A 17,217-nucleotide genomic window follows, 5' to 3' on the forward strand; every position below is an offset into this window, starting at 1 on the left:
ATGTATTTGTGTGTTTGTGTGTGTGCATATGTACAGTTTAACATCTTTGAAACTGAAATACATTTTATGGTTAATCGCATGTCTTAACTGGCAGCGTCTCTTCTTTCCTAACAACATGTAAAATAATGGTGTACTTTAAAGTTGATAGTGTCCAAGATTCAATGAACATGATATCTGGATGTGAACAAGAAATAAAGAATTCAAAAGCAAAGTTTTAAACTTGGGTGACTGGATGACTGGAAGGACGGGTGTTCGTTTCCTTGACCCCCGGACAGGTGTCTAACCAGATCTTCCATTTGAGCAATGCTGCATAGACAATATCGCAGCTCACCTACTTTGCCCATCGGAACTAATTAATAATTAAGAATAAGAGGAAGTACTTCTTAATGACAACTTTAATATGAGCATGGGTTTGACCCTCAAGAAACATTTGTAACTTAAAGGAAGAGTGAGTTGCCTTTGAGAGGAGTACATGATGCTTAGGGATGGATGGCATGAAGTTTCTGGATCCAGCTGATGCTCAAATACATCAAGGCAACTGCTAACCTTAGTCATCTGAACAATCGGTACTTCTTCAAATACTGGTTCACTTCTTCCTTGGGGTAGGGACGGAGCGCAATGCAAGTGGCGATATTCTCCGGCTGCTCTAGCCACAGCGTGTGGTCAACGTTCTTCTGTTGTAGGGTCTCAGCCAGCTCCTTCAGGGCGCTCTCATCGGCGGCCTACCAGGAGCAGAGCACAGAACACAGACTGAATGGCCCGTTGAGGAAGTGTTGGGAGGCAATGAAAAAAAAGTGCGGGGGCTCAGGGGGTAGGTTCCTCCTGACTCAAAGTGGAGGAACAGCTTTTCTCAACGAAGGAGCTGGAGAGCAAGTTTCCAGAAGCAAGAGCTTCACTGCCCCATTTGCTGTTCACTCTCTGAAGGACCTTAGATAAGTGGTCTAGGGGGTCGCAGAGGGAGAGGTGTGATCCGTTTCTAAAATGGAAAAGATTTTTCTCTTCCCTCCTGAGATGCTGTATGCATTGACTGTTTGACATTTATGCTCTATTTGACATTTGTGCTCTATTTCTCTTATGGCTGGTGCCCATCCAGCTATCCCTAATCCTTCAGCCAGCTTTGACTTTAAGAGTTGTAGGAAAGGAGTTCTAACACATGTCACCTCCATCTCCGTCCTCCCCTCCTTTCCCACCTGACCAAACCTGAAGGGCTTTCCTTCTGCTGGGAGAGATGCCCGCTGGTTGGCTCAGCGGGCAAATCTCTCACATCCTCTCCCATTGTTTCTCATCATCTTTATCACTGTGCTGGCTCCCATTAGCAGGAAGTATTAGAGCTAGCTCTCAGAAAACAATGATAATTAGTGTGTTATTTAGAATAAGATATTATTCTTTTTTTTTTCTTTTTTTGCCTAGGAAGGCAGAAGCCAGTAAGGTAACTAGAGATATGTGTTATCAAATAGAGGAAATTGAGACTGTCACTCTTTACCTAGAGTCCTCTGGGCACAGCCACGCTGAAGAACTCATGGACTTCCCCTCCCTCCTTCAGCACCAGACGGCAGCATAGGACAGTGAGAGTAAGTCCAAATTCTTGCTCTGCCCCATACTGATTGTGTTTTGTACATGTGTGTATTTTAAGTAGGCTCCACACCCAGTATGGAGCCCAATTCGGCCAAAGTCACAACCCCAAGATCAAGACCTGAGCTGAGATCAACAGTCAGACCCTTAACCAGCCGAGCTACCCAAGCGCCCCAGTGATTGTGTGATCTTTGATGAGTTACGTGACTTAGCAGGGACTTTCTTTCTCCTTCCTAAAACAGGGATGATAATGCTTCCTAGCAATAGTGATGACTCAAAGAAATTAGGCTCAGACTAGTGCCTGGCACATAGCAGGCACCCAATAAATGGAATTAGCCTTGGCATGGTCTTATATTTTATTGGTCTTTACGGCTGCAGCAGCACCTTAATTTACTCAGGGGTGATTCCTTGGTCCCTTTCTTGGGTATGGCTATTAGTTAGGAATCATCAGACGTCTTTCAGACTTAGGGGAGGTCACCTAATCTCTGTGGGCTTCAGATCTCTCATCTGAGAAATGGGGTAAATAAATATATTATCTGCCTGAATGTGAGGGAGAGGGGGCTGTCCGAACCAGATAATTTCTTGAGCCCCTTCCTACAAAAAGAGTCTAAATAAAAAGCTATCTGCTAGGGTGCCTGGGTAGCACAGTTGGTTAAGCAACTGCTTTTAGCTCAGGTCATGATCCTGGAGTTCCAGGATCAAGTCCGGCATCAGGCTCCCTGCTCAGCAGGGGTCTGCTTCTCCCTCTGACCTCTCCCCTCTCATGCCCTCTCTCTCTCTCAAGTAAATAAATAAAATCTTAAAACAAAGAAACGAACAAAAAACTATCTGCTGGGACACCAGGGTGGCTCAGTCAGTTAAACGTCTGCATTTGGCTCAGGTGATGATCCCGGGTCCTCAGATTGAATCCCGCATCAGGCTCCCTGCTCAGCGAGGAGCCTGCTTCTGTCTCTTCCTGCTGCTCCCCCTGCTTGTGCTCTCTGACAAATAAATGAATAAAATCTTTAAAAAAAATGTTTCATTTCTGTCTACTCGGATTCTCAAGACATTTCCCCATAGAAATTACTGCCTGATATTTTACTACCCAACAGAAGTTTTTCTCTTGACAGATAAATCGGTTTGTGCCAGCTAGCCATAAAGTATTATTGCACCCCAGGGTTCTAGTTTGTTTAAAATAAATTTTATAATGTAAAGTAAAATATGTGCTTCACATAGAAAACTAAAAAGAATAAAGCATTAGAAACAAACCAAAATCCTACCACTAGCTTAATATTTGGATGTACTTCCTTAGTTTTTCTTTCCAAAATCTGGATCATTTTGTATAAATACAGTTCAGTTAGCATCACATAATGAGCACTCTTCCATGCCAACTAAATATGCTCCAAAACCACGATACGCTAGCTTTATTATAGCACATTTTATGGGCATAAAATGAACCAATCACTAGTGTTGGAAATTGGTAATTTCCACATTTTTTACTATTATAAAGTGCTGCTATTTATATTCTTGTAGTATACAGTGCGCCTCGGCGCATCTGATTATCTTCCCGTGATACAATTCCAGCAGCAGCAGAAATGACAGGGAAAAGGTGAGGGTAAGATCTATTTGGCTATCTGCCAAAAGAACCTTACCTCTGTCTTCATCGGTGGTGTCGGGTATGTATGTATGTACGTACGTATGTATGTATGTATGTATATATTTTAAAGATTTTATTTATTTATTTGACAGATCACAGGTACACAGAGAGGCAGGTGGGGAGGGCGGGCGGGGTGGGGGGAAGCAGGCTCCCCGCTGAACTGAGAACCCGATGCGGGGCTCGATCCCAGGACCCTGAGATCATGACCTGAGTGGAAGGCAGAGGCTTTAACCCACTGAGCCACCCAGGTGCCCTGTGTCTGGTATTTATGATGCTAGGTTCAACTTACATTAAGTACACATTTACTTTCAAATAATTAGGCGTCATATCCCGGTAATGCTTCAGATTCACTTCACTTGCAATAGGAATTCCGTGTCTTTGTCCCTTCCGAATCGGTTTTTCCGGGAGGGAGCGTGAAAGTACCTTCGGGAGTTGCATTAAAAGGCCGGCCCCGTGCACAGGTAGACGGTCAGGGCCGGGTTCCACAGGCCTCCACCCTCACTGGCACCTCCTAAGAGATACGTGGATGAGGACGGAGGGGTGCGGAAAGCATTGATAAGTGGCCCGAAGTCCACTCTTCACACAGACCCGGTCCAGCCAAGGGAAGACGACCGGGGAAACAGCGGAGACCCCCGAACCATTTCCAAAACTTAGACGTAAACCACCCCTCCCAACTATCGCCGTACCCACTCTACGAACTTAAGCCTCAGCCTCAAGACCACACCCACTTCCGGTCTCGAAGGCCTCGATACCCTTCCCCCTCCGCCGGATGCCTTACCTCGAGGACGACCTTGCGCATGCGCCCCAGGTCCTGGAGGTATGCGGCCGTGTGGGGATGGTCGCGGTGAATGTGCAAGGCCGCGGTGGCTGCGTGACAGGCCTGCGCTACCAGTGCGCCCGCCGGCCAGGAGAATGGGGCCTGCGATAGATCCTTTCGTAACACCAAGTATTGGACTAGGATCTGCGGCTCTGGGCCAGAGGACGCCATCTTCCTGGCCCACCGAAAGGCCGGCCCTACTCCCCGGTGCATGCCGGGATGAGGGAGGGGCCCTGAGGGCAGCCATGTTTTTGTACGGCGGCGACGCAAAGCACCCTGGGTCCGACTGGTTTGATTTTTTGAAGGAGTGGACGGCGGGAACGCTTCGTCCTCGTCCTGCCTAAGCGAGAGGAGCGGAGGTAAGAGTAAACGTAAGACCTGGTGACCGACGGGACCGTGACTAGGGTGGAAGGCTGAACGGCCTCTTATAACGGCGTCTTCTGGGGCAGGTAGGTGTCCGGAGGCCGACGGTGCGTTCCTGAGTTGTGCGCGTCCTGCCGTGAATAGGTGTGACTTTCTTGCCTTTTTTCTTTTACCAGCAAGGAAATCTGGGTGTCTGTTACCGCTTGCCTGCCAGCTTCACAGGGGGGCCTGTGGAAGTCTGAGGAGATGGAGTGGGCGAATGACGGCAAGTCCAGAGGAGGTATTCACAGGGTCGCCTCCCCCCCCGCCCCCCCACTGCTGCCAAGACGACCCCTAGGTTAAAGGAGCCCTTTCCTCCTCTGACGGCTGTGACCTGGCCTATTTGGGAGCATTATGGTGAAAGGAACAGACAGGAGACTGAAAGGGACAGGCAGCTAAGATCATTCATGGCACAAGGAAAATTACTTAAAACATTTCTAGGCTCCTGCCCCTTTCTAAACCGATCGGGTAGCGTTCATAATATGCTCAGTGTTTATATTCCGAGTTACAGTTCTAGCCAGTGAGGTCTCTTTCCAGGACTTTTTGGGGTCATCTATGCATTATGCCTGTGGAAGGGTCGATGCCAGCCAGTGACTTTGGTGTTGGTTAGGCCTAGGTTTGAGTCCCGGCTCTGCCCTTAGAAATACTGTGGCGTTAGGTAAGTTATTTTACCTTTCTCCGCCTTAATTTCTTCATTTGGAAAGTGGAGGCAAAGAATAGCCTTATGGTGGTGGTTGTAGAGATTAGATAAGGACTTAATTCTCTTCATGCTTTCATTCTTTACATGGTTTGCAAGTGGAGCCTCTAGCACAAGAGTCTTTAGATGTAGGAAATGTTCAGCAGGTGGTTCGTTGTTAGACTTGATTGGCATTTTGAAACTGTGACCTTTCCTGTATTGGTCTTTAAGCTCTTGGGAACTGAGATTTGCCTCTGAATTTCTATCCAACCATGAACTTGTTTTCCTTTCTAATACCCAGTAGTACTGGTAGGCAGTTCACTTTAGTGTGTGTCTTTATAGTCCTGTGTGAATAATACTTTTTGGAGCTTTAAAGTACTTAATTTAAGTCTCTCTGGATGTCTAAATCCAAAGAGTTATGCATTAGCGCTTTGGGAAAACATGCATAAAAGACAATTTAAAAAATCATTTACATTTTAAAAAAAGGTTCTGAGAAAGTCTGAATTTGGTGACCTCGTTTTCCCCTGGGTTCTTATTATCATGGGTAACTGAGATGAGTTATATTCAGAAAATGCTCTCTTTGGACAGTGTCCTGGTCAGGGACTGCTTGTACATTAGTGCTGAGCTATGAGGTGGCTTGTCATTGATTTCTCTTGTCACCTTCTCTGGTTTTATAAATTGTGGCTAATGTCCAACATTTTAGCTGACCCAAATTCTGAAAAGAGTCACCCTTTGTTCCCCCTGAAATGTTTTCTGTTGCCAGAGTTAGAAATCCCTGGCTTCTTGTGAAATTGCCTTTTTTCTTTCCTCAGGTGTTTTAGCTCACTTGGAAAGACTAGAGATTCAAGTGAATAGATCCCGTAAAAACTCAGAAGATCTGCAGAGAGCACAGGCCGTCGAAGGTGCTCTTAGGACCAAGATTCATAAACTGAGATGTCTGCGAGATGAGCTGAGAGCTGAAGCAAAGCAGCGTCAAGCCAGAGTGAGTGCAAGGGTAACGTTAGCAGGTTTTCCGAGAGTGTAAAGAACAGGAATGATCTGGGAATTAGCAGATTTGTATCCTGGGTTTCACCTGTGATCTTCCTGGATTGATTTCAGCCCTTGACAGGAAACATTGCAGGGGGAACAAAGGTGACTCTTTTCAGAATTTGGGTCAGCTAAAATGTTGGACATTAGCCACAACTTATAAATCTCAAGTGATCAGTGCTGTAGAGTCAGCTAATATCAGTATGAACCAGTAATTGTCAGACACCACTGACAGGCCAGGCAAGTTCTTCGAATCATTTCTTAGCCCGCACTCAGACGCATGAGTCTTACTTCAGTCTCAGCCTGACTTGAGTCATTGGCGCTTTTGTCATTAGCGCCATCTTTCCCTTACCCACACTTGAAACGACACAGTGAACTTCAGTTCTTCCCTCTTTTCAGTTTTCTCTCAAGCCCAGAGTCAGCATGACCTGTCAGATTTTCCTTTAGATTGTCTTTGTACTTCAAATATTATCCACATGTTGTAAAATGTTTACTAGGTGATTTGGGTGCCAGGATTATTGCAGTAGTCTGCTAATTATTTCTCTTTCTGTACCTCTGCTTCTCTAATAACTCCTGCACAGGCAAGAAAATGCTTCATAAAACACCACATCATTGGACTTTATATAAATGTGAAAAGTATAAGCTCTTTCTTGTCTGACTTTTTTTTTTTTCCTGAATGTTCTGTGAGATTGATCCAAACTGCTGCATCTAGTGGTCATTCTTTTTTGTTGCTGTATAGTAATTCCATTTTATGAATAGTCCACAACTTATTTACTGAAGTGTATTGTCGGTGACATTTGGGTTATTTGGGTTGTTTCACTTTGGGGCTGTGAAACATTCTTGTTTCTGTCTTTTGATGGAAAAATAGATACTTTTCTATTGGGTATATACCTTGTAGAGTTGCTAGGTCACAGGGTGTATACCTTGTAGAGTTGCTAGGCCTTTAGTAAATACTGCCGAACAGTTTCTGAAGTGATTATACCAATTTTCATTCCCAGCAGCAGGGTATGAGATTTCCATTGTTGTGCATCTTTACCAGAACTTGATATTGTCAGTTTAAAAAATCCATCTCTCTGGTGGGAGTGTCCTAGAATCTCTATCGCCTGATAACTAATGCTGTTAAGGGCTTGTATTGGAAACTTGAAAGTCTTCTGTTGTGAAATGTGCTTTTCAAGGCTTGCACAGAAATGTTATTGCATTGTCTATCTCTTACTGCATTGTAGAATCTTTACTTATTTTGAATATGAATTCTTTGGGATATTTATTACGAATTTTCTCTTGGCCTGTGGCTTGCCTTTTCACTCTCTAATGGTGTCTTGTGATGAAAAGAAAGTCTTCATTTCAGTGAAGTTTTAGGAATCTAACTTTAGACTTACTGCTTTTGTTTTCTTTTAATAAATCTTTGCCTGACTTAAGATGATGAAGCTGTTCTGTGGTACTTTCTGAAAGCTCTATTATACTTTGTACTTTCAGAATTACGGTTCATCTGGAATTGATTTTTGTGTATGGTATGCAATAGAGGTCGTACTTTTTTTGGTTTTCCATATGGATATCCACTGCATCCAGTATCCCTTTCTGAAGTCCACTCTTTCCCCATTGTATTGTAGTGGATCTTTGGGTCCCTCGCGGGCCTGTTTCTGACTTCTGTTCCATCGGTCTGTTTGTCTTTGTGCTAGTACCAGAGGTTCATTTACTGTATATATGTCCTATATGATGTACATCTGTCATATATGTCCTCTTTTTCAGAATTATCTTGGGCTATTCTTGGCCCCTTGAATTTTTCATAAATTCGGGCATCAGCCATCAGTTTCCAAAAACAAACCTATAAATTTGATTTGGGATTGCATTGAATCTATCCACCAGTTTGGAGAGAACTGAAATATTTTCAGTATCGCATCTTCCAGCCAGTGTACATGATCTCTCTCTCCATTTATTTAGTTCTTCAATCTCTCAGCCCTGTGTGTAGTTTTATGTGTAGAGGTCTTAAATCAGTCATTATATTTGTCTTTGTGTATTTGATTTTTCCTGATGTTACCATATAAGGCAGGGGTCAGCAGACTTCCTGTGTGAGGCCAGATCGTCAGTATTTGAAGCTTTGTGAACCAGATGGTCCCAATGCAGCTACTTAGCTCTGCTGTTGTATTGTGAAGCGGTGCAAACAATATGTAAATTAATGGGTGTGAAACCTTACCTACAGCAATAAGTGTCCAATTAGGTCTGACTCACAAGCCACATTTTGATGACCTCTGATACCTGGATTGTTTTTTAGAAATTTGATTTTCAAATTGTCGTGTAGAAATATATATTTGATTTTTGCATACTGACTTTATATTTCACAACTTTGCTAAATCTACATTCTATTTTTCTCTCTATTCTTTGGGGATTTCTACATTTGGAATCCTGTCATATGCAGACGATCACAGTTTTACTGCTTGCCAATCCTTGTAACTTGTTTTTCTTCACTTATTCTGTTAGCTGAGATCTTCATTATATTGTTGAGTAGAAATAGTCTTAGGGTTAACATGTTCCTTCTAAATTTTGTATACTCTTATCAGATTAAGGAAATCCTCTTGTATGGCTAGTTTGCTAGAGTTTTAATTGTGATCAGGTATTGAGGTTTATTAAATGTTTTTACTGCATATATTAAAGTGGTCATGTTTCTCTTATTAATGTGGTGCTACATATTGGTTGGTGTTTGATAATGGCTTACTTTTTTGGAATAAACCTAATTTGGCTTGATGTGTTATCCTTTCTATATAATGCTGAATTTTATTTGCTCATATTTGCTAATTGGACTTTTACATCTCAGTTCATGATATTGTCTTACGAATTTTTTTTTAATGTCCTTGTCAGGTTTTGACATCACATTTAACCTGGTCTCAGAAAACAAATTTTGAGATGTTTTCCCTTTTTTTTCTCGATTTGATGGTAGAGTTTATATAAAATAGTGTAGTTTTTTCTTAAATTTTTATAAAGTAAAATTACCTAGGAAAGCCCTTCAGGCCTCCTCTGTGGGAAGGTTTTAAATTTCTAATTTGGGGGATCCTGGGTGGCTCAGTCGGTTAAGTGTCTGCCTTCAGCTCAGGTCATGATCCCAGGGTCCTGGGATCGAGCCCTGCATGGGGCTCTCTGCTCAGCAGGGAGCCTGCTTCCCTTCCTCTCTCTCTGGCTGCCTCTCTGCCTACCGGTGATCTCTGTCAAATAAATAAATAAAAAATCTTAAAAAAGCCCTCTGCATTTAGCTTTCTTTCTAGTTGTGTCAGGGTAAGAACTCTGTGCTATGCCCCTACCCAGTTTGATTTACTGCATATTTTGCAGGTTAAAGCATCTGCTGCCAATGTAGAACCTGACCAAACCCTGGAAATCAGTGAGCAAGAAGTTGCGGAAAGAAGACGGGAAAATGTGAAAGCCATCCTGCGGGCATATCGTTTCACGGGTATAATTTATTTTCTGACCTGCTTCAGTCCGAGTCTCTTGTTTTTAGTGAGTTGGTTTGCTAGATACATTATTGGTCCTGGACTTACTTCATGAGCATGGGTTTTTGCCTTCCTCAACATATACTACAAAGCTGGCATACTCTCTGTAGGCATCTTGACCTAGAAAATTGGCCTCTTTTTGCGGAAGATTGGTTGGTGGCTGGCTTAGAGGATTCATTTTAGCTATTCAGTGTGTTTCAGAACTTGTACTAGATCTGCCTTTGCTACTGGCTGGCTTGATGCCACTGGTCAAATAGTTTGAACCCAGTAACTCTCTGTTTCCCCATTAAAGTGGGGATTTATCCTGCCCATTATCTGTGGCATAGAGGATTGTGGAAGGAACTGGACTATCGTACATTAATTGACACTCAGAGAAAAAGAAGTGGTAAAATGAAAATTTCAAAATCTCTTCTTCCATAATTTGATATTAAGATGTTTGATCTTTACTACCATTTTCTCTGGTTTTAGCAGCTCAAACTTAAAATGAGCCAGAGTGAGCAGAAAGTGTCTATGATGTTCCTTCAACACAGTTTGAGCTCATACTGTACGTACACGGCAGTGCTGAAGCGAAGGGGCGCGCAGCTGAAGAAGACACTCCCTTTGCTGCTGTCTGTTGAGAGGCTCTTCTCGTTTTCTGCAGGGCTCAGTGGGAAGCTGACCAGCCGAGGGGTCTGTGTCTGCATCAGCACTGCTTTTGAGGGAAATCTGCTGGATTCCTATTTCGTCGACCTTGTCATACAGAAGCCACTTCGGATACATCACCATTCCATTCCGGTCTTCATTCCCCTCGAGGAGATATCTGCAAAATACTTACAGACTAATATTCAGCACTTCCTGTTCTGTCTTTGTGAATACCTAAATGCTTACGCTGGGAGGAAGTACCAGGCAGATCGACTTCAGGTATCTGTCTGGGGTTTTTGTCTTTTTATTTATTTATTTATTTATTTATTTAAAGATTGATTTATCTGACAGAGATCATAAGCAGGCAGAGAGGCAGGCGGGTGGGGGGGAGCAGGCTCCCCGCTGAGCAGAGAGCCCTATGTGGGGCTCGATCCGAGGACCCTAGGATCATGACCTGAGCCAAAGGCAGAGGCTTAACTCACTGAGCCATGCAAGTGCCCCTGTTTTTTGTTTTTTGTTTTTTTTATTTATTTATTTGACAGATAGAGAGTACAAGTAGGCAGAGCAGTAGGCAGAGGGAGAAGCAGACTCCCCGCTGAGCAGGGAGTCCGATGCGGGGCTCCATCCCAGGACCCTGGGATCATGACCCGAGCTGAAGGCAGTTGCTTAACAGACTGAGCCACCCAGGCACCCCATTTGTTTGTTTTTTTAAAGATTTTATCTATTTGACGGGGAAAGAGAGGGAGAAAGTATAAGCAGGGGCACTGGCAGAGGGAAAGAGAGAAGCAGACTGTCCACTGAGCAGGAAGCCTGATGTGGGGCTCGATCCCAGGATGCTGGGATCATGACCTTTGCTGACTGAGCCACCCAGGTGCCCCTGTCTGGGATCTTATACATATTTTATGAGCTCAGAATAGGCTTTAAAAGGAGAAAGAAAGGGGGGAGGCAAAACAAGTTTTCTTTTGTATTCTAAAATGCTTTATAATTCTGAGCCCGAAATTTGACCTTTATCCTTATGGTGCATGTTTCTTATTTATATACAAGCTGTTTTCCACCTTCTTCCCCTCTTGAAATGGTGGATGCTGTTGAAGCATGGATGCTGGTTAAGGGATTATTTACTCCCTGATGGTGGTTATATACTTGACCCTGTCTTCCCTTCACAGAGTAGTACAGTCACAGCTCATTTTATGGTACTTCTGTTCATTGTGCTCTGCAGATACTGCATTTTTCTACAGATCGAAGGTTTGTGGCAACTGTGTGTTAAGCCTATCGGTGCCATTTGTCCAGTAGTATTTTCTCACTTTGTGTCTCTGTGTCACATTTTGGTAATTCTCACAATATTACCAAATTTTTCATTATTTGTTATGGCGATCTGATCATTGATTATGACTCATTAAAAGTTCAAATGAGGGTTAGCTTTTTTTTAGCAATAAAGTATTTTTTAATTAAAGTATTTTTTAACTAAAATGTATACACTAGTTTTTTAGACATAATGTTATTACATACTTAATAGACTACAGTGTAGTATAAACATAATTGTCCTAGGAAACCAAAAAATTCCAGTTTATTGCGGTGGTCGGGAAAAGAACCCACAGTATCTCCAGTGTATGTCCGTACAGTTTCTGTGCTTTCACTTCAGCAGGGGTTTATCGAGGACCTGCCGTGTGCCGAGTGCCTTGCGGAGCGGGATAATACATGGGGGTACTATCCATCTTTGTCTAAACTCTGGCCTTTTTGGGGGTAGTAATGGAACTAGGGTTGGGTTAAAACAAATTTTTTTACGTGGATGGGAAATGAATGCAGATGAGGAATATGTGAATTTTGTAAACTTCGTGTCCTGTTCTCCCCTCCGCTTGCGTGCATCCCGACTGCCTCCCACACTCTCGGGTTTCGGGTACACGGATACGAGAACGCGGACACAGATCCTCTCCGGCCAGCCGCACAAAGGCCGTTTATCTCCCTCATGCCCCGGGCCGTTTATTCAGTGCTTCCTGCCACCCTTTCTAGGATGCTGCCAACTCTGGGTTATCTTCTAAGTCTTTATCATTAGTCTTTTTCACAGGCTTCTTTCTGCCCTTTATTTCACTGAAATTTGATTCACGGGCTGTATTTTTGTAGACATGTTTGAAGTGTCACAACCACTTACTGCCTTTGGAACTGTCACCATCTTGTATTGTGTCTGTTTTGACCCCCACCCTCCTTAGAGTGACTTCGCAGCCTTCCTGGCCGGGCCCTTGCAGAGAAACTCGCTGTGCAACTTGCTCTCCTTCACTTACAAAGTGGAGCCGCGGGGTCAGTCGGTCCCATTTTGTGCCAGACTGCTGTACAAGGACCTCACGACAACCCTGCCAACTGATGTCACTGTTACGTACCAAGGTGAGAGGAAGGACGCCTTGGCAAAGATATGATGATGTGCTCTGTGGGGTTCAGGTGGTATGAAACAGGGTAAAATGGATTCTCTCCCGGAGCCCCATTCTTCTGTTACTCTAGACATTTGTACAATGCAAAGACTATTTTCCTTCTTTCTACCATTTTTCCTCTCCTCTTTGTAAGTAAACATAATTACCCTAGTTCCTACCTCCTCTGCTCCGTCGGACTCTGCCAGTGTTCCTTCAGTTTATGTTCGTCGTCATTGGAGACCCCTCTTGAGAGACAGCTAATGAGGCTGAGTCATGGGGTCACTCGTGAAGCGCGCCAGAAGACTCATTTCACTAGGCAGCCAATTAGACAAATAAGTATACACTTAGCTCTCTAGAGACCCTTCGGTATATGGGAATTCTGTAGGACTGGCTGAGAGAGATTGTGTAACTGTTTTGGTTAAATGGACCAGAGTAATGTGACATGGGACATAATGAAAAAAAGGATCAAATATTCTTAGGAAGTTGGAAAGTTTGAAAGCTGCCACAGATTTTACACTATAGGTTTTAGACTTCTGGGCAGAGTCTGGGGCCTAAAATATCATTGGTCCAATAAAGGGCAGTTTCAGTTCCAGACCGGAAAAAAAAAAAAAAAAAAAAAAAAAGGTTACATGGGTCCAGAACATCAGCGATCTGGGTTCTCATTCCTCCAGTCACACTAAATGAGATTGATACAATCTGTTCTAGGAACGGACGCGTTATCCCCCTCGTGGGAAGAACAGCGAGCATCCCATGAAAATCTGTTTTTTTCGAAGCCCCTACATCAAGTGTTTACTTCATTTGCAAGAAAAGGAGAAAAGTTGGATATGAGCCTGGTCTCCTAGAATATTTTCATTGGGAACATGTCAAAAAGTGAGTAAAATAATACTGTGCACAGTCCCCAGGCTAGGTCTTATGAACTGAAAACTGTTGAAAGGTTCAGACCCCCTGCCTGGGGACCATCCTTGCAGTGAGAGCAGTCGCGCAGCCCAAGTGGTCAGGGGCGGTTCAGACAGTCGTGGTGTCGATCTGATCGTGTTTTAGCTGAAAATCAGAGTGGATGTGATGGGGCAGTCGAAGGCATGTTGTGAAAGAGGGAGGATGTACCTTTTAACTAGAAAGTATTCCTAGCTTTTATGAAAGCTTTAAGTAATTCTGTTTCATTTTCCTGAGACTTTTGAAAAGAAAGTTCTTAGAACACTCCAGGTTCCTGATATGACAGGAATCACATGGTTAAGAAGAGAGTGTTTGATCTTTAGTTTGAAGCCCTGTGTTCTAGGCTACTGTTTTATAAAGAATACGTGTAAGTACCATGGATAATCAGGGCTGTATGTAGCTAATACTTGGTTTCTAAACATGTTAGTAGAGAGTTGAGTGTATTAAGTCAGCTATAAACAGCGTGATCAGAAGTCTGCTCTTACTCCGTGCTTGTCAGGGGCCGCAGACCCTCCCTCCTCTCTCTCCTGCAGGCCCTTGGCCACAGCTGCGCAGTTGTCTCCCCACATCTCCTGATCTCAGTTCTAAGGATCATTTCTCCTTATATTATAACCCCGGCCTCAGCCTTGCTGACATGTTTTGTTCCTTATGGGAATATGTAGAGGGATGGCGCCCGGATGTGAAAGCCTGCGTATAGCAGGGTCCAGCTGTTGAGTGCCTGTCCCCACTTTGCCCAGGCACAAGTAGGGGTCCTTACTCCCTGTCCTGCCCTGGGCCCACAGCTGCATCCAGCCCTAACATGGTCACTTCCTAGACCAGGTGACCCGGAAGCAACCCTACATGTGTTGGCGCCCGTGGGGCAGGTCGAGTCGGCTTGGACCACCATTTAGAAGAAAGGAGCTTGAGAACGATCAGCCGTCTTAGTTCAGGCTCTTGCCTTCCAGGCACCTGGTAAGGATGCGTGGTGTGAGTCAGCAAAGTACTGCACAGAATTTTCACAATGATCACATTCAAGTTGAATAAAGCTTTTAATAAAACAGTCTTGTTCTTTATCAATACCTGTAAATTCTCTTTTAAAGCAGTAGCAAAGGCGACTGACTGTAGCAAGAGCTCAGGAGGCAAGGCAATATCGGAAAGTGGTTTTTTTTTTTTTAACAGAAAGCTAAAAATATAAATGTAGAAGATCTGTTTATATATTTTTCTCTCAGAAATAAATTCCCTTTCCCTCCCTCCCACCAGGTAAAAGGAAATATTGCACTTTCTGCTGTCATGACTAAGGTGGCAGGGGTTCCAGAAGAACCTTTCAAGATTATCAGGAACATAGCATGAGGGCCAGTTCACCTAACCTGGACCAGACTGAGACGAGCAGGTCTCCAGCTTGAAAGATGGCTTCCAGGTGAGCGCCGGGGAGCAGAACACTTGCCTGCTCGGCCGTCCTGTCCTCCCACGTCCTCGTCTGAAGCACAGCTTTCCTGTCTGTGCTCCCAGCCGGGAAGCAAAGGCAGCTTTGTTCCACCTCGGACACGTTTCCTGCTCACAGTGGCCATGGCCTCTCTGGAGGAAGGAGGGCTGGTCAGACCCAGGGCTCTGGAAGGATTCCGTTCCAGTACTACGCCTAAGACCCCTACTCTCTGAGGAAGCTACAGGCACACTGAGGAAGAGTATGGCCACCCTCAGAGTTCACGTATCCATGAACAAATGAAGGCTTGAGGAGATTTTTAAACCTAAAGTCTATGTGAGTGTGCACTTCAACAGTTTGGGAATGTCGGGACTTGGTCATGTGTCCTTTCCCAAGGCCTTTCTCTGATTCCAAAAAATAGATTCTCCCTTCCCATCTGGACTGTGGTGAAGCTGGAGGCTGTTCAGGAGTTATCCACCACCTGGTGGGGCAGGGTGACCGAGGAGCCGTTAGGGAAGGCAGCTGGCTTATCACGCCCCTTCAGGAAAAAGGTTAGCAGCTCCCCCTTCCCCTTCACAAAGATGGGCCCTCGCCTCACAAAGCGGAAGCCGTATTCTCGAAGGATGGCTTGTGTTTCTTCCACCACCTGTAGAGGGAGAACATTGTGTGAGCTCAGACCGGGGCCGCCCAGAGGTGTCCACACGAGGCCTGTGGGTCCCGACAAGCCTGCCTGTAGTGCTCTTTTCCAGATGTCTTCGGCCAGGCCCCTTATTCTGCACACGAGGGGCCAGGGTAGTTTGCCTGGGGCCTCTCTCACAGCAATAGCGCTCGCTGACCCAAAGGACAGCCCTAGGTTGTCTCTGGCAGCATCACTCCCTGTTCTTTTGTCCCCTCTCCCTGCTTTGTGGCACTCTCCTGCCAGACCCAGCTGGTGTGATTCGGGGTGGCTTCAGGGGGAAGTTGGTGGTGGTACAAGAGATTAGAAAGTTCATACCAAAAGGATAGGGTTACCAAGAGCTTAAGCCTAAGTTTTGGAAAGGGGAGTGAAGTGTTTCCCACCCTTGCCTGCGACCTTCCAGAGCTACCCCCTTGATACCCTGGGCCAACGGACAGGCAGGAGCGCATGGCAACATGCCCTAGTCCGATCTTGTTCCCGGCCCCTGCGTCTGAGCACACGCTCTGCTCTGCTGCTGGCCATACCTGAATGTTGCCCATGACCCCCGTGGACTCCATCCTGCTGGCCACATTGACCGTATTGCCCCAGATGTCATAATGTGGTTTCCGGGCTCCAATGACCCCAGCCAGGACCCCTCCTTTGTTCATGCCTGGTGGAGGGACATAAAACTGAGCCACAAGCCATAATTTATCCCATTCATTATCCCATCTCAGAAGCCAACAGCTCCTCTCCCGGAGAATTCACCACCTGATCCCAACCACAAGGCTCCCAAGTCTGTGAACAGTCCTCGGGAACCTCATCTCTAAGCCACCAGAGGGCAGACACGTCTCCTGTCTATCCTGGCCTGGCCACCGTGCTAATTCATGCAGCACAGAAGTTGCCGGTTTCAACACGTATCTGTCACTGCAGGGGTCTTGTGAGCTTAGCCAGGAATGAGAATCCCACCCCCACCTCTTCACAGAGGGGACAGCAGGGGACATGAACTCCTAAGACGCTGGACTGAGGCAGCGGAGCTCTCCGCAGGCCTGCAAGATTGCCCTGGGGGGCCGGGGTAGCAGCCTGACCGCAGCCACGCTCAGAAGGCAGGCTAATCGCCATGAGGTATGGCCGTGTTGCCACATGTGCTGTCTGATCATCTGGAAGAGATCCCGAAAGTCCCAGAGCTGTGCAGGTGCGACCCTCCCCAACCTAAACGCTTCCAAGGCTAAGTCTCTCGCCCTTCCTGCCCAGGATGTGCTGCAGCCCTTGCCTCGGAGCACGGCAAGGAGCACGCAGGCCCGAGAACCCTTACCGATGCGCAGCATGAAGTTGTTGAAGGACTGGTTGTTGATGTTTGTGAGCGTGTCCTTCATGGCCAGAGCAAAGTCCGCCAGATCAGCCAGGTGCTGCCAGCGCTCCTTGTCGGACTTCTCCTCCTGGGCGGGGGAGCGGCAGTGAGAGCATGAGGAGCCCGTATGGGCACCTTCCTCCCTTCACGGCATTCTGGAGGCGAATTCCTACACCTCGTCGTTAGAGGCCTCATTCTCCACCTCCCACAAATGAGGCCATGACCTCTACCTTGGCTTGTCACTGACGGTTCCCCTG

The 17,217-nt window shown here is 45.5% G+C and overlaps 3 protein-coding genes across 4 annotated transcripts in view; 1 reads left to right on the plus strand and 2 right to left on the minus strand.

Annotated features, from left to right (window-relative positions):
• Nucleotides 1-377: 377 nt before the first annotated feature.
• On the minus strand, nucleotides 378-4,259 carry PTRHD1 (peptidyl-tRNA hydrolase domain containing 1). The gene is made up of 2 exons (XM_032866966.1): nucleotides 3,987-4,259; nucleotides 378-722 (listed from the first exon to the last, which is right to left on the minus strand). The coding sequence occupies exons 1-2, from the start codon at nucleotides 4,236-4,238 to the stop codon at nucleotides 552-554; spliced, it is 423 nt and encodes a 140-aa protein (XP_032722857.1). The 5' UTR covers nucleotides 4,239-4,259; the 3' UTR covers nucleotides 378-551.
• Nucleotides 4,184-15,392, plus strand: CENPO (centromere protein O). Of its 2 annotated transcripts, none has more exons than XM_032866965.1 (8): nucleotides 4,184-4,474; nucleotides 4,565-4,668; nucleotides 5,916-6,085; nucleotides 9,448-9,565; nucleotides 10,246-10,505; nucleotides 12,431-12,602; nucleotides 13,331-13,495; nucleotides 14,798-15,392. In XM_032866965.1, the coding sequence occupies exons 2-7, from the start codon at nucleotides 4,635-4,637 to the stop codon at nucleotides 13,465-13,467; spliced, it is 891 nt and encodes a 296-aa protein (XP_032722856.1). In that variant the 5' UTR covers nucleotides 4,184-4,474; nucleotides 4,565-4,634; the 3' UTR covers nucleotides 13,468-13,495; nucleotides 14,798-15,392. The 2 variants fall into 2 exon arrangements, with proteins under 2 accessions (XP_032722856.1, XP_032722855.1); XM_032866964.1 differs by having other exon boundaries at nucleotides 4,184-4,384.
• Nucleotides 14,563-17,217, minus strand: part of ADCY3 (adenylate cyclase 3) — a 75,900-nt gene continuing 73,245 nt past the window's right edge. The window contains exons 20-22 of the mRNA XM_032866963.1: nucleotides 16,925-17,048; nucleotides 16,158-16,282; nucleotides 14,563-15,603 (exon numbers count right to left, since the gene is read on the minus strand). Coding sequence (XP_032722854.1) covers nucleotides 15,421-15,603; nucleotides 16,158-16,282; nucleotides 16,925-17,048 — 432 coding nt within the window. The 3' untranslated portion in view covers nucleotides 14,563-15,420. The remainder of the gene's footprint in view (nucleotides 15,604-16,157; nucleotides 16,283-16,924; nucleotides 17,049-17,217) is intronic.

This window comes from Lontra canadensis, unplaced genomic scaffold (assembly GCF_010015895.1).
Source record: "Lontra canadensis isolate GAN:19392208 unplaced genomic scaffold, GSC_riverotter_1.0 scaffold32, whole genome shotgun sequence".
NCBI classification, from domain to species: domain Eukaryota; kingdom Metazoa; phylum Chordata; class Mammalia; order Carnivora; family Mustelidae; genus Lontra; species Lontra canadensis.